Source organism: Geotrypetes seraphini, chromosome 3, assembly GCF_902459505.1.
Source record: "Geotrypetes seraphini chromosome 3, aGeoSer1.1, whole genome shotgun sequence".
In the NCBI taxonomy this organism is placed as follows: Eukaryota; Metazoa; Chordata; class Amphibia; order Gymnophiona; family Dermophiidae; genus Geotrypetes; species Geotrypetes seraphini.
In genome coordinates, this window is record NC_047086.1 from 197,247,675 (window position 1) to 197,264,242 (window position 16,568).

At 43.5% G+C, this 16,568-nt stretch overlaps 1 protein-coding gene across 5 annotated transcripts in view; it reads right to left on the reverse strand.

Annotated features, from left to right (window-relative positions):
* Window positions 1-16,568, reverse strand: part of EIF4B (eukaryotic translation initiation factor 4B) — a 246,767-nt gene that overhangs the window by 96,837 nt on the left and 133,362 nt on the right. For all 5 annotated transcript variants that reach the window (XM_033936328.1, XM_033936327.1, XM_033936329.1 and 2 more), the window contains exon 7: window positions 14,674-14,832. In XM_033936328.1, coding sequence (XP_033792219.1) covers window positions 14,674-14,832 — 159 coding nt within the window. The remainder of the gene's footprint in view (window positions 1-14,673; window positions 14,833-16,568) is intronic.

Sequence of the window (16,568 nt, forward strand, 5' to 3'; positions counted from 1 at the left end):
CGGTATGGCAGACTCAAAACTTTTGAAATTTTCTACCAGCAAGTCTGCTTGCAAGGCTGTCCTCATCCGGGCTCCGTGGATGACGTCACCCACATGTGAGAATAGGCTGCCTGCTTGTCCTGGAATAATAATAGTATCACCCAAGAAACACACTGGAACCCTGAAGAGGGAGTGTGTAGTAGGTATTGTAGACAGCACGGAGCGCCCACGTAAAAAAAAAATATAAGTGGAATATAACTTGGAGTGGAAAAGCACATATTGCTGGAAACTATTTCAAACTGAAAACATTTGATGGAACTAAGAGTGGAAGGAACTAGACATTCTGTCATGGGGGATAAATTAATAGTACCACCCAAGAAATTAACTGGAAACCTGAAGAGGGAGTTTGCAGTAGGTATTGTAGACAGCACAGAGCGTCCACATAAAGAAATAAGTGGAATATAACTTGGAGTGGTTGCAGCGAGCTACAAAACCAACATCAGAGGATGTGAACGGTAGCCTTGTCAAAGAACTGAGATAAAATTTGATTGTAAATCTATTGGACTTCAGCATACTGTAGTCACCAGCAGAGATTTTGATTTGTGCAGCTGGTGGAGAGTTTTCACATGCCCCTGGCCTTAGCTAGGAGGGGAGCCCTGTAGGTTCTGAGAGCCTTAGAGAAGAATGGAAAGTCAGGAATGAAGACGACTTTAAATTGAATGTGGATTAAGGTTGGTTTACAGAGCCCTGCATGTGACCACTGAGCAATGGTTCAGGCGTGCATTCTTGACTCTTGCTTTGTTCTTAAGTATAGTCTATAACAGAACAGGTAGAAAACAATAATGCTCTGAGGGAGAGTGATATATAATCTGGAATAGAAGAAACTTTTAACAAAGGTACATCTCTTTTTAGCAGAAGACTTGGAATACCTGCTGAAAAAAGGGGGTTGTGTAGAGTTCCAGAACGGATGTTGAATGAAAGATATAAGCGCGAACCTGTTCATAGTCTAGCCAGCTGGTAGTGAACAAGGAAAGGTTTAACAACAGGTCTAGGCTTACAAAGGTAAAAACATCCTAAAAAAGGATGTGTACTGGCCTTTCCCTCACCTAAAGCCCATCCCAAACCTCCAAGGTCTTTAGAATAAAGAAGGAGATGGAGATGAAGGTTGATCTTGACACTTGTCTGTTTGACATTAGGAAATGGACAGTAGTGTAAGATATTCCAAAAGAACAGTGTGAATATCTCCCGGACTACTGTATTAGCAATGACGGTACAGTGGTATACGTTCTGAACTGAAGAACCTGGTTGATCCTGCTGAGGGAACAAAATCAGTGAACCTTCTATATAGTATTCTCCATATTCAAGACTCAGCAGAGAATATGGATGAGACAGACAGTCAAGGAAAAGAAAGTGATTCACTTGAGAGGCTGTACTCCAATAGCAGATCTTTCGGTAATGGGAAAATGAGGGAGGGGATCTAACTTAACAGGCTATATGCCCAGATTGGATCCCTCTGTTGCTACTAGTAAATATATGAGACACTCACATACCAATTTCACATTTTCATCTGTATAAGGATGCAAACTTTAAAAATTCCATCAATGTCTCTTATTCTATCAGGCAGCATCCTGGGACAAAGATTTAAATTTCTTAATTACAACTTCCAGTACTTACTTAGATTTCAGAAGGCATTTGAAAACATATCTGTTCACCAAGTATACAGTATAGGAAACTAAGTTATTTCATTCAATTGTAACAACTTTCTCATTTGTAAACCGCATAGAGCTTCATGGTCCTGTGGTATATAAGAGGAATGTTTTGTTATGTTGTGATGGATGAGTTCATGTTCGACGTGAACTCTCAGGCCCAGCACAGGAAGCAGATCTTCAGGCACCGGCACCACGCACAGGACATGCTGGTGCCAGTGCCGCTGTGGAGGCTACAGAAAAGTAAGAAGAGGGTTCGGGTGGAGTGGGGGGACCTCAGGTCGGGGGGGGGGGGAGGGGGGTTGCCGGTTCGCAGGGGGGGCGCTCGCAAATCGAAGCGTGCTCGGTTTCCGAGGTGCCGATTTTGCGAATGTTTTGCTCGTCTTGCAAAACACTCGCAAACCGGTGCACTCGTAAACCAAGGTACCACTGTATTAGAAGAAAATAAACATCATAACTTAATCTGATAAAATCATACATAGCATTCACAATGTAATCCACTCGAGAGAGGAGAATTTGGGATCTTCACCATCTATCAGGTCTGAGCCCCCTAGTGGCTGTGAAAGATGCCTTTAAAGACTCCATCCTTCATCTCATCAACACCTCTCTACAAACAGGCATAGTGCCCATAAAACTGGAAGTCGGCAGTCAGACTGATCTTGAAAAAAACCTACTCGACCCCAATGTGCCTAGCAACTTTAGACCTGCCTCCAACCTACCCTTCATCTCAGCGCGGCGTTCAACACTACTGACCATATTCTCCTCATTGTGTGGCTCTCTGAAATTAGAATCCGAGACATTGCACTATGATGGTTCACCTCCTTCCTGAATAACAGACCCCAAAGTGTTCTGCTCAATGATGCGCTATCAAAACCGATCACATACAGTGTTCCACATGAGGCTCTACTATCCCCCCTATTATTCGATCTCTACTTTAGAGCAGTCCTAAACACAGCCCACAAATACCAAGATTAAAGCCTTCATGGATGACATCCAACTGTACCTACTGCTAGGAGAAACCCGTGATGCCCAGATCATGAAATGCCTCTCGGAAATCAAAAACTGGGATGTCCATCAACAAATTGCAACTGAACACCTCCAAAACAGAATTACTTTGGATCCGCAAAGAACACTGCAACAGCACCCGTTCCTTGCTACACTGGGACTCAACTACTATAACTGCGAAGAACCAAGCATGCAGCCTAGGAATACTCGCTCTAACCTGTCACTTTCTAACCATATCTCTCAGGGTGAGTATAAGCCCTCAGGTAAGTAAATTACTGAATACCTGTACAAGGATGGGAAAAGGGGACAATTTCTGGAAAGCAGTACAGTGGTACCTTGGATTACGAGCATAATCCGTTCCAGGAGCATGCTCGTAATCCAAAATGCTCGTATATCAAAGCAAGTTTCCCCATAGGAAGTAAGGGAAACTTGCTTTGATATGTTCCCACCCCCCACCTTCCCCCCCCCCCCCCCGAGGCCAGCAGTGCTGCTTTTCCCCCCCACGAGAACCAGTATTGCTCCCCCCGAAGGCCCCCCCCGCGAACCGGCACCCTCCCCCCCCGCAATCCGGCACCCCCCTGCTGCGACCTGAGATCCCCCAACCCACCCGAACCCTCTTCTTACTTCCAGTGTAGCCTCCGCATCGGCATCAGCACCGGCACCAGCATGTCCTGTGTGTTGGTGCCGGTGCGGTGCCGATGCGGAGGCTACACTGGAAGTAAGAAGAGGGTTCGGGGATCTCAGGTTGCAGCGGGGGGGGGGGGGGTGCCCGATGGCGGCGGGGGGGGGGGGGGGGTGTCGGATCGTGGGGGGGAGTGGGTGCCGGTTCGCGGGGGGGGGGGGGGGGGGCGCTCGTACAGCGAGGCAAGCTCGGTTTACGAGGCACCAAGTTTGTGAATGTTTTGCTCGTCTTGCAAAACACTCGCAAACCGGTGCACTCGTAAACCGAGGTACCACTGTATATACTAATGCTCAAAGTATGGGAAACAAGATTCTGGATCTAGAAGCTGTGATGGAAAGAGTTGGATTATAGTGGCAATCACAGAGACATGACTCACAGAGAACCATGACTGGGATGTAGTTATACCAGGCTACAATCTGTTCAGGAAAGACAGGGTAGGAAGAAAAGGAGGGGGGGGGGGGGAGTAGCATTATAAGTTAAAGGCACACAATTGCAGGATCTGCAGGACAAGGAAGAGGCACTGTGGATCAATTTGGAAAGAGGGAATGGTAAATATATTTTTATTGGTGTGATATACAGGCCTCCTTCACAGACAGAAGAGGACAGATTTAATAGTAGACATTCAGAATATATTTAAAAGAGGGGAAGTTTTACTAATAGGTGATTTTAACATGCAAGATGTTGATTGGGGTAACCCTACTGCAGGGTTTTCTAGAAGTAGGGAGATCATGGATTCTCTTCAAAGAGAACTGTTCCAGCAGTTGGTAATGGAACCCATGTGGGATGGGGTCATACTGGACTTAGTGCTTATAAACGGGGAAGGTGTTTCTGATGTTACAGTGGGTGATCATCTGGCATCCAGTGATCACTGCATGGTTTAGTTTAATATTAAGACAGGTATAGAGAGGACTCATTCAAAAGTAAAGTTTCTAGACTTTTAAAAAATGAACTTTGCTCGGATGGGGGATTACATCAAGAAATTGTTCTCTGGATGGGAACATCTGGAAGGAGTAGAAATGCAATGGACAACACTGAAAGGAGTTATTGTAAGGGCGATAAAACTTTTTTGTTAAGCAAGTAAGTAAAAGTAAGAGGAAAAGAAGGCTGTTTGGTTCTCAAAAGTAGTAGTTGAGAAGGTAAGGAAAAAGAGGTTAGTTTTCATAAACTATAGAAGATGGCAGAAAGAGGAAGACGCAAAAATATCTGGAAAAGAAGAGAGGCTGGTCATGTAGTCAGGAAAGCAAAGATGCAAATGGAAGAAAAAATAGCTGACACAGTAAAACAGGGAGACAACACCTTTTCTTTAGATATATCGGTGATAGAAAGACGTGCAAAAAGTGGCATTATGAGACTCAAAGGTGGAAAGAAGGAAAGAATATGTAGAAGCTGATAAAGAAAAGGCTGAAGATCCGGGAGCGGGGCTAAAGAATATAAATGTGAATAGGGATGGTGGAGTGGTAGACCCTGATCGATTTTCAGAGGGTTGTGTTCATGAGGAGGTAGTCAAATTAAATTAAAGGTAGACAAACCGATAGGACCTGAGCGGACACAGCTGAAGGAAGAAGCAGAAACCTGAGGGCATCACCGACTCCTACCAAAAAAAAAAAATAGCCCATTTGAGCTGGGCTGTGTAGATCTGGATTTGTTTGAATCTCAATCAGGGCTCCAAGTGTTGGCACATACGAATCTTCCCTGTAATCAGAATACAGCTCTACTTCGACCATCTGTGTCTGCTCCAGAAAACCAGTCAATAAAAGACCAGTATTTGACCAGAAGTTGCCCAAAAACCCGCCACAGCTGTTAATTTCCTGCCCAGGGCTTTAACAAATCGCCCAATTACATCATAATGCAGAGGGTGGGCTAAGGTTGTGTATATTTGCATACGGATGTAGGCGAGTGTTTCTTTCACATTCTATCTGAGATGGGGGCGTGTGTTAGGGAGCAGCGGTAGGCAGGTGAGCAGGTTTCCTTGTCCTGAAAGTCTGCGGATGGGCAAGATAGATGGGCCATTTGGCCTTTATCTGCCATCATACTTCTATGTTTCTATTTTACTACCTACGTCAACTCCAAAACTAAGGAACTACTTCTCTGAGTATGACTTCACCCAACTATTCTATGCCTTAGTCCTCTCCCGCATGAACTACTGCAACGCCCTATTGAAAACGGTCTCACAGCAAAGAACATACGTCTCCAGCGTGTACAAAACACAGTAATTGGACTTCTAAAAACCTCCATGCCCATGACCCAGTCTTCCAGGCTCTACTGTCGGCTCACTGGCTGCCCATAGCCAAACATTGTGTCTTCAAGGGCCTGATGCTAGCATTCAAAACCTTGCACAACATGGTGCAAGGCTACATGACGACAACTAAGTTTCCTCCGTATATGCTGAACAGATCTTTAGAAAAGCAATAAAACTTACCCCTGCCTAAGGCCGATAGATTACAAAGAAATATTAATGTATATTAGTACTAGATCTTCGGTATGTGTCAGGTTAGGATAAAAACTTATATTGAGAAATCTTGCACTGTAACTATGTCAAATTTATCCTGTAAACTGCATATTATGTATATTGGTATTAGATCCCTAGTATGTGTCACATTAGAATAAAAACTTGCATTAAAAAAACACTTGTACTGTAACTATGGCAAATTTGTAACCTGTTAACTGTATATTATGTATGTCAACCTGTAACCCATTCTGAGCTCTTTAGGGAGAATGGGATAGAAAACGAATTAAACACTTAAATAAAAGCACAGCTGCCCTGCCTCCTGAACTCCAGACCCTGAAATGGATCCCAAATCATCCACAGATGAAGTGGAGTCTTGTGATAAGGGCATTGAAAAAGACTTCCAGTCATCTTAGTTCTGCTCCGAAGGGTAACTGACACTAGGAAGACGCCGGAGACGCCTGCTTGGGACATGGATCCCCCTGAGGCAGAACCAGCATGCTCACAGGCAGCGCAGTGCTTCCCATGTCCGCTGAGTTGGCTTTCTACAAGACTGAAATTAAGAAAAAGCCTTTCTCCGGAGACCCTAAGGACCCCTGCAAGACCCCAGACTGGGGGATTAGGGCCTCCTCTGTCACCACGCCCTTGTGTTTCGCCCCCTCGTTGCGTGTCGCCTCAATGGGATCTGTTCCCCACAGACCAGGCTTTCTGTGCTTCCAATGCCCTGAAGAGAGACTGAGCCCAAAACTCCCGCGCCTTCTAATCTAATCTAATCTAATATTTATCAGTCACTATACCTGTCTAGGTTCAAGGCGACATACAATTAACAAAGTTTAATACAAAGAATGAAGAACATGGAGATGGAGTTGGAGGGCAGTAAGAAGGGAGGAGGGAGAAGAAAGAGCGGAAGGGCATGGGGCTAGAGAACATCTTTGGGGGAATAGGAACACGGAGAGATTGGTAATTTCCAAGAATTAGAGTTTTTCCTAGCCGTTATCAATTGAGTGGATCAATCCGAAGAGGGAGGCTTTTAGTTTCTTCCGAAATCTTAGGTGATGGTATTCTGTTTCGATGTCCACTGGAAGGTTGTTCCAATTCTTTGTACCGATGTAGGTGAAGAGCTTGCTGAATATACATTTATATTTAATTCCTTTTGGTGAAGGAAGGATCAAGAGGAGTTTTCTAATGTTTCTAGTTAGGACAGGCCAGGAATAGATTTATGAGCGGTTCTGCAGAGCTTGCATATATGATGTGGTGCATTATGCAAGATATCTTGAAGTTCTTCCTGTGCCCCATGGCACATGGAACATGGACACTCCTCAGCCAGTAAATCTGTACAAAACATGCAGGAATTGTGGCTAGACTGGCCTGGGGCATCCATTACAGATGATCCCTAGGCAAAACAAGGGGTTTTGTAGCAGAAAAGAAGCACTCTGAAAATAAGAATTGCTAAAAATCTAAGATGGCTCCTGCCAGAAAATTAGTACTAAAAATGGCCCTTGGGAGCTCAAATCTGGCTTCTTCAGACATCCCTTCCCCCTCCGATTTTCCCCACAGGGAATAATGGGAGTACTCACTGACTTCTGGTGCCTGTCAACTTGAAGCAGCCTGTCTGCAGGGAAAGGATTTCTGCCTCAGAAAATGCCAGTAACAGTCTGCTGCTAGAGATCTTCTTGCTGCTGGTCTGGCGGACCCCAACCAGGGATTCAAATCCCTGAAAATTCACATGATGTGTCGGGGGGAGAGGGGAGGGAGAAGATAAATTCACCGCTGGCTCCTTGATACCCAGAGCGTTGTTACACAGGGGTGCCACAGTCTGCACTCAAGCCTCTGAACTACTTTGCTGATCAAAGTTCTTCAACTGATAGTTTGCATTTTTTTCCTGCTATAAAGAAACTCTTCATTAAAGTCAATACAACACTCCCCTCATCAGTGGAAAGACTATTTGGTGCAGCTAGACAGATAGAAACTCTACGTCACACAGACTAACAGATCACATGTTTCAGAAATTGCTATTATTGAAACAAAACAAGTGTTAGAACAATTTGTTCACCTCATTGTTGGTGCATAGTCACTGGTTAGCAGTCTACTATCGTATTAGATTTAAAATCATGGTAATTGTATTTAAGTCCTACTTTTACTGTAGGTCAACCAATTACTTTGTATAATTTATTGAAACCGTATAAGCCGTCGCATGAATTATATTCCAGTCAGGCTTCCCTTCTTGACGTCCCGGGGCTTAAAAATGCAAAACTAGAATGTACACAAAAGGTGCCTTCTTTTATGTCACACCCATAATTCTCCCTACCTTGATTTAGAAAGCATTTCAAGGCCTGCCTGTTTCAGCAGGCCTATGGAATAGTACTAGAGAAAGGATAAAAAAACATCAGAAAATTGTGAGCACAGAGATACTCAACCAATCCCTAACCTCCTACTAACAGAAGCCCCTGACCACATCATAGACTGGATGACAAATCTCTTAAACAATCTTCTTCATCAAGACCAACTATCATTCCAAATGGGGCTAAACACTCTCATGCTGATCCCTAAAGCCCCCCAAATGGGGCTTATCCCTGAAGCCCCGAATGAGGCTAATCACTCTCATGCCGATCCCTAAAGCCCAGAATGTAGACCTTTACAGACCGATAATTAGAATCCCAATACTAACCAAACTTCTTGAAACACACATTAGCAAACAGCTCTCCACCTACGTTGAAGAACATTCTTGCCTCCATCCTACTTAATTTGGAGTCCGCTCAAATCATAGCACAGATATCCTGTTATTGACATTAATCACCAAAATCAAGCAATATGAATGAAATTCACTGGAGCGTGACATGAGAACTGCCTGCTAATGTTGGGCTGGGAGCCTTGACCCTGATGAAAATTTTGAAACATGTCATGTCGGTGGAGGCGCTCCCGCAATGCACTTTAAGAATAAGATAAGTTCTTATGCATCTTTTATTTATTACTGCTAAGTTTGCACAAAAAACTGCTACATTTGCACTTTATATATAAGATAAGAAGAGAAAGTTTAAAAATATACAAAAGAAAGTATTCATTGAAGATATTGGCTCATATTATCCTTCTATGAACTCTAAATAAAGGAAAGTGAGCCCTCTGAGGATTCTACACACTTTAGAAAAATATTCAGTTGTTTACAAGATAGTATTATGAACATTTATGTCTTGATAAGCTGGGAAGATTTGGTGATCTATGGCGCAAAATTGGGGCAGCTTGTGATTTTGGGGGGGACACAAACAGGTCAATCTGAGGAGACCCCCAGTGAGAAAATATCTGGTGCAAGACTGTAGAGGCAAGCATTCACTCGCGTGGCTGGAGAAATCTGCTGAGTTTATCGGCAAAATAATTCTTCTCCCCCTTGAATATAGACCGTTTTGAGGAATATGTTGTGAGCAATCCCCAGTGTCAAATCCTCTGGGCCTCCTGAGAGAGAAAGAGAGACACTAGTCCTCCTTGCTTGTTTATATTGCGACTTGATTGTTCAGGAGGACCTGACTGGATAACAAGCTGCTGAGAAGTTTTGAGAGCAGTGCGAATGGCCCTGAGTACCAAAAGATTGAGGTAATATTTTTGCTCTTGGGCAGAAGAGAAACTTTGCGAAGGATGTGAAGATGAACTTGCCAAGCATATCTTGAGGAGTTTGTGGGTAGAATTATCTGTCGTGGAGGGATATGAAACAACAGCCTTTTGGAAGATTTACTAAATTCATCTGCCACTGCAGAGATGTAGCAATGAAGATTATATTACATTACATTAGTGATTTCTATTCCACCGTTACCTTGCGGTTCAAGGCGGATTACAAAAAGGATCTATCTTGCCATTTCCAGAGGAATTATAGAATAGTTAGGGAATTAGTCAACTTGGTTCATAGAGATGAGGTGGTTCTTGTGGCGTTAGGTTGTTTAGAGAGAAGGGAGGCGTTAGGTTGGTTTCGATTGTTGGATATCAGGGATTTTTTTAAATAGTATGGTTTTTATTTCTTTTCTAAATGTTCTGTAGTCAGGGGTCGTTATCAGCAAAGTAGAGAGTTGGTGGTCTAATCTCGCTGCTTGTGTGGCCAGGAGGCCATTATACAGTTTTTTTCCGTTTGACTTCTCTGATTGGGGGGTATGTGAATGGAGTGTGGGCTCTCCTTTGTCTGGTTGAGGTGGTTCGGATTAGACGGTTGTTTAGGTATATTGGGCTGTTGCCGTTCATGGATTTAAATAGGAGACAGTAGAACTTGAATTGTATTCTTGCTTGAATTGGTAGCTCTTGCGAAAGTAGATGTAGAGCTTGAGGTCCCTGGGAGGCTAGGGACCAGAGATGTCCCGAGATGGAGACTCACAAAGGGAGCCACATGGACTGCAGGCGTCACGTGACTAATAGCATTATTGTCTGCCTGCTAGGATAGATGGAAGCTGTGGTCCAGCTGCAAAGTTGAATCATATTGCCTTTGCTGAGGTAGGAGCACCCTGAGCTGAAGGGTGCTGAGCAGGGCCTCTATAAATTGAAGAGTTGGAAGTTGAGACTTAGGCAAGCTGGTGTCGAACCTCAATCGTTGAAGAAAACAGGACCATTGACTGTTGTTGAGAGCACCCCTTAAGGGGGCATGAAATGAACAGTGGGATTTGAACTTATATCTCTTAATTTATGGTCCACTGCACTAACTACTAGGCTACTCCCCAGCTCTGCTGAGACAAGAGGGAACAAACCACCAAACAGATTCAAGATGTTGATAAAGTTCCCAAAAATAAAAAATTGCAGAGTAGACCATGAGAAATACTGGGAATCAAAGAGCTGTAGATGAAACCCATTACAAACAGCTCAAGATATGAAAGAAATGAAGAGGGTGATCCTCCCGAGGAAGTGTAATAACAGAGGTGGTGTAATACTCAAGGTCCCACTGACGATATGGTAAAAATAAAAGCAGTGGGTGGAAAAGGTCCATCAAGTGATGAGAATGGTCATAGAAGTCGGTGAGACTACCCAGAATTAGATGATGCGGGAGAAGATGGATGAAGATCAAGCGATCTGGGTCTCACAGAAGATTTTTGAGAATGAGGCTTAAGACTTTTTCTAGCTGTTGTGCTGCTGTCTCTACAGACTCACCAAACAGCAACTTTCCCAAACATGGAACATTAGCCAGCCTATTCTGAAGATTGATGTCAATGTCTGGGCCAAGATAAGCGCCTCATAGCAGACGCTCTAGAGGACATAGCAGATGCTCTAGAGCAATGGTTCCCAACCCTGTCCTGGAGGACTACCAGGCTAGCTCTAATAAATATGCATGAGAGAGATTTGCATATAATGGAAATGAGAGGCATGCAAATCTGCTCCATGCATATTCATTAGGACTATCCTGAAAACTCGATTGACCTGGTGGTCCTCCAGGACAGGGTTGGGAACCACTGCTCTAGAGGAGATCTGAAAAGCATCCGAGAGTGAGCGTGGAATATATGTTGCAGTTTGAGAAAGAGTATGTATAGATTGTTGGTATTCCAAAAGGTATTCTGAAGGAAAATATTATTGGAAATCAGATAACCAACATACATGTTGTTTGCAAGTAACTTGGGTACTAGATTTAGTACTCAATTTTGGAGTTGCATATACAGAGACATGTAGAAAGAATAATTGAGGATTCTATTCAATAGCAAGGAGTTTTTGTAAAGTCGACGGCCAAAACTGTCCATAGTGCGGCCCTCATGACTTGGAGACAAAGAATCATGGTCTTTGGTATCAAAGTATTTCTTTAGAGTTGACTCCACTAATAACACCCATGCTGAATAGGTACAGTCCCCTACATTGTAAAGTGCTCTCAACTGCATAGTACTTCCCCTTGCATTGTATCTTCGCTGTGTATGTACAGTCTCTTGCATTGTAAACCGCTCTGAACTGTTTGTGGTATTGCGGTATACAAAAATAAAGTTGTTGTTATTATTATTATTATTAAAGAATGATGTGGAAGTTGATGACTGTCAAACCCTGGAGTAGGCAAGATTGTATACATAGAATCTAGATTAACAGGAGCAGATCTGAATGATAAAGGTGTTTCCCAATTCTTAAAGAGAGTTTGTTTAAACATGTCATGTAATGGCAAGTTGGAAAACTCTCTGGGAAACTCGGTAAAATCGCATATGTCTGAAAACTCTAAGTAAAGATGAATTCCATTGGAAGAGATAAGTCCTTGCCCAGCTGACTAATGTATGAGGAAAAGGCCAAATCTTCATGTGAAGACTGCATATTGGGAAACGATGTCTCAGGTTCTGAAAAAGAGACACTGCACCCTGCATCAGATCTTGATCCATACAGCATTTCTGGGAAAAAATGTCTATGAGAAAACTTGTGACGCTTCTGGTACCGGTCCGATAAAGGTGAAGAGGACGGAGGGAAAGCAAGTTGTTGTTTCAGAGTAGGAGGTCATGACTCGATGTGCAGCGGTAGTACGACGTCTCCTAGCAGGTGATATAGTAGAAGCCTGATGCTTCGATGGATCAGTCACAGGGGTACTGTGAGACTCCAAAGAGGTGTCAATTTGAGCCAGTACTGAGAGAGTCAACTGAGGGAGAGGCATGAAGTGTGACTTAAGCACACTGGCAATCTCCCTGTGGAAGAAACCATCGATCTTCCCTCGAAAAGATTGCACCACTGATGATGTACCCGATGGTGCCCCAGACTGCCTCGATGTAGGCGACTGGGGACGGAAATCTGTACATCAATATCGTCGAAGCCTGCAATGTGTGTTGAACAGCAGGCACTTGTACCGTAGGCATATAGGATTGCACCAGTATCGATAATGTACCAACTGGTACTGACAGTGCTGCAGACTGCCTCAATGCGGGTGACTTGGGAGAAGATGCACCCAGCACAAGAGAGACAGGTTAGAGGTCTGCAGATCGGATGACGTCATCTTGTGGCTTAAGAGACTTGATGCTGTCGAGGCCTGTGACGTGTGTTGAACTGCAGGTGCCACTACTGTAGGCATATCAACCGCTACTATCGGCACTGCAGGTTGCCTTAGTGAGGGTGACCTTGAAGAGGATGCACACCTAGATGGAAAGACAACCTGCAAGTCCATGGGTCGATGACGTTGCTGAAAGGTCTGTAGAAATCAGTGATGCATGCTGGAAAGATATACATGACTTTCCCGATGCTGGAAGATGCTCTGATGTAGATGGTCTTGTCGGACCATCTCTGAAGATGGTTGGTACACAGATGAACCAAACAGCTTTCTTACTGAATCTGACGGGCTTTACGAGAGCGCTTTTGAAGAGTAGAACACCTGGTGCAAGACTCGCTTCGATGAGCAGGTCCCAACACTGAAGGCACCAGCTGTGAGGGTCCATGATAGAAAAAGGTCTTTGACACTGATAGCACTTCTTAAACCCTGTTGCAAGCTTCGACATGGGGAAAACTTGTTCGCATAGATTAAACTTAATGTTTAATTAAAAATGACTGCCAAAAAGGGAAACAAAAAAACTTGAGGTGGAGTCTGAGGAAAAAACGGACTACAATTAAAATAAATAAATAAAAAAGAGCCTAACAAAACTTGAAGAAAAAAATTGCTTGAAAAAACAGAACGGGAAGGCAAACGGCAACCGACAGTCAGCAAAATTAGACTTCTTCGCTCCGCTGAAAATGAAGAACTGAGGTACTGTGAGCCTACATCGGGTAGAAAGGCACTCGCGAAGTTTGTAAAAACTTGAAGTGGCAATACACTTTTAAAGCTGTCTGTACCGGGGCACCTTGGATGATGTCACTCACATGTGAAAATATGCTGCCTGCTTGTCCTGGGATAAAGAAGAAATATCTGATTGAACTGTTGAGCCTTAATCGAAGAATCTTGTTTCAAATCCTGAACTATCTATGTCAAATCCATAACCACCTTCCAAACTGTTTCAAGTATAATTGCCATGGAAGGCCCAGAACTTTTCACTCTAGAATCACTTCGATTTTTATAGCGTCCTTCCAGCGGCGAGCCACCCTCAGTTTCTGGTGACCGCATTCCAACCAACCCAACTTGCTCCGTTGACGAACCCACTTCTGACGCAGTCACGGTAGATAAGTTAATTCCAGGGGAGAAAACGTGATATCTGAACCTGAAAGCTCGGCAATTCCTTACATAAGTGCTTTAGCAGGTCTCTCACTACTGGTTAACGTTACTGGATTCCCAGTGAGATATTTCTCAATGTCTTGCTGCAGTGGTGAGGAAGTGCGGTCCAGTGTAGAGGTAAACTGCACAGTTCCCTTCCTTTTAGTATGCAGCGTCATACCATAGTTTGTGGCAAAAATAAGAGGAAAATTGCAGCTTAGCACAAGAGAGATACAGAGCTCACCAGGTACATGCCACTATCTTGGCCACTCCCCAAATACCACTTTTTTTTATTGGACTAACTAAACTAATCATAAACTACATTAACTTAGTTTAATAAAAAAGGAATTATTTATTCCTTTATGTTTTTGTTTTATTTCTACATATTACCTTGAAGAGTGAACTAATGGCCACTACACCATTTCACTATGGGGTGAAAAAGTGGTATAATAAGTAAATAAACCTGTAACAATAATTTTCAATTTAAAATCATTTGTTGACTGATTTTGATTTGAAATTACAACTGGCTTATCGATTTTGATTTCAAATTCATTTTGTACTTAATGATTTCGATTTTAAATCTTTGTCAAAATGATTTTACCCAACACTAAAGGGGAGGTAAAACTAAAATGAGGCAAGACAGACCAAATTAAACCAGGCCCAATGGTCAAAAGAATACTAAGCACCTTTCATAGTTCCCCTACCCCACATCCTAGCATTAACACAGAGTCCTTTAAAATCCAAAGTGGCAGCTGCATACCTCGATCAAAGTCCCTGCGATCTCTGTCAAAGTCCCTGCGATCTCTGTCATCATAACGATCTCGAGGACCTCGGTCATAGCGATCTCTCTCATAACGATCTCCATCTCTGCGAGGGCCATCTCGATAACGGTCTGAGTCATAACGGTCACCTCGATATCCTGTGAAGTAGACAGGTGTCAGGTTAAAGTGCAGATGAAACATTATCCCCCCTGACTATCACCTTTGAATTTGCAGACTTGAGAACTACTACACCATCACAGTTCAGAAGAGTGAAGAGGAAATGAAGAGAATGTTTCCAGCTTGACTAAGCACACATTTGTAATTAGTATAGCTCAGGGATGTCCATCCCAGTCTTTGTAACACAATCAAGCCACTCTGATACTCACAATGAATATGCACAAGATAAATATACATTCACTGCCTTATGCATATTCATCATGGGTGTAGTGAAAACCTGACTGCCTGGGTATGATCCAAGGACTGGGTTGAGAGTCCCTGGTATAGTGTTTCATAAAAACATATTAACAGCTTCAAAGCAAGGAAACATTTGGACTTACCAGTTAATTTTCCCTTTCCATGAGTCCTGCCAGACCAGTCCAGACAAGTGGGTTATATCCCTGTGCAAGCAGATGGAGCCAGAGATAAACAGCTCAGAGGTGACTTCACTCCCCATATAGAAGCCTGGTGCTGCCTTCAGCATCTTAGTCTCTTGTACCAAAGCTAAGACAATTCTTACATTTGGGTTTCCAATTAAGAACATAAGAATTGCCGCTGCTGGGTCAGACCAGTGGTCCATCATGCCCAGCAGTCCGCTCACGCGGCAGCCCCCAGGTCAAAGACCAGTGCTCTAAAATGAGTCCAGCCTCACCTGTGTACTTCCCAGTTTAGCAGGAACTTGTCCAGCCTAGTCTTGAAAGCCTGGAGGGTGTTTTCCCCTACAACAGACTCCGGGAAGAGCGTTCCAGCTCTCCACCACTCTCTGGGAGAAGAAGAACTTCCTTACGTTTGTACGGAATCTATCCCTTTTCAACTTTAGAGAGTGCCCTCTCGTTCTCCCTACCTTGGAGAGTGTGAACAACCTGTCTTTATCAACTAAGTCTATTCCCTTCAGCGTTTTAAATGTTTCGATCATGTCTCCTCTCAGTTTCCTCTTTTTAAGGGAGAAGAGGCCAGTTTCTCTAATCTTTCACTGTACGGCAACTCCTCCAGCCCCTTAACCATTTTAGTCGCTCTTCTCTGGACCCTTTCAAGTAGTACCGTGCCTTTCTTCATGTATGGCGACCAGTGCTGGATGCAGTACTCCAGGTGAGGACGCACCATGGCCCGGTACAATGGCATGATAACCTTCTCTGATCTGTTCGTAATCCCCTTCTTTATCATTCCTAGCATTCTGTTCGCCCTTTTTGCCACCACAGCACATTGTGCAGACAGCTTCATCAACTTGTCGAGCAAAACTCCCAAGTCTCTTTCCTGTGAGGTCTCTCCAAGTACTGCCCCGGACATACTGTATTCACCCCAAAGCTTTATCTGGTATAATCAAAATCATTAATTCAAGGTCACTAACCCAGGAATTAGATTTCCATAAACCAACCCACTGATATTCAGCCAGCAGCGGTCAGCTTTTTTAAAGTGTTGATTGTTGCCGGCTAAAATATATCCCAATATTCAATTAATATTGGGTCGGGACCCACATTAAGTATTTTTGTTCTTTTAAAAATAACTGCACTCGTCCTGCCCCTCCCAATGGAACATAGGTTTATACCTTCAATAATCTTCTTTCTGTTAGTCCCTGTAGGATTCTGTATGCTAGGTGTTCAATTCCAACCCACAATCTGGGAGTTGCAGAAATCCAACACTTTTCTGAGCACATGCTCCGCCCCCTAAGTCCCAAACC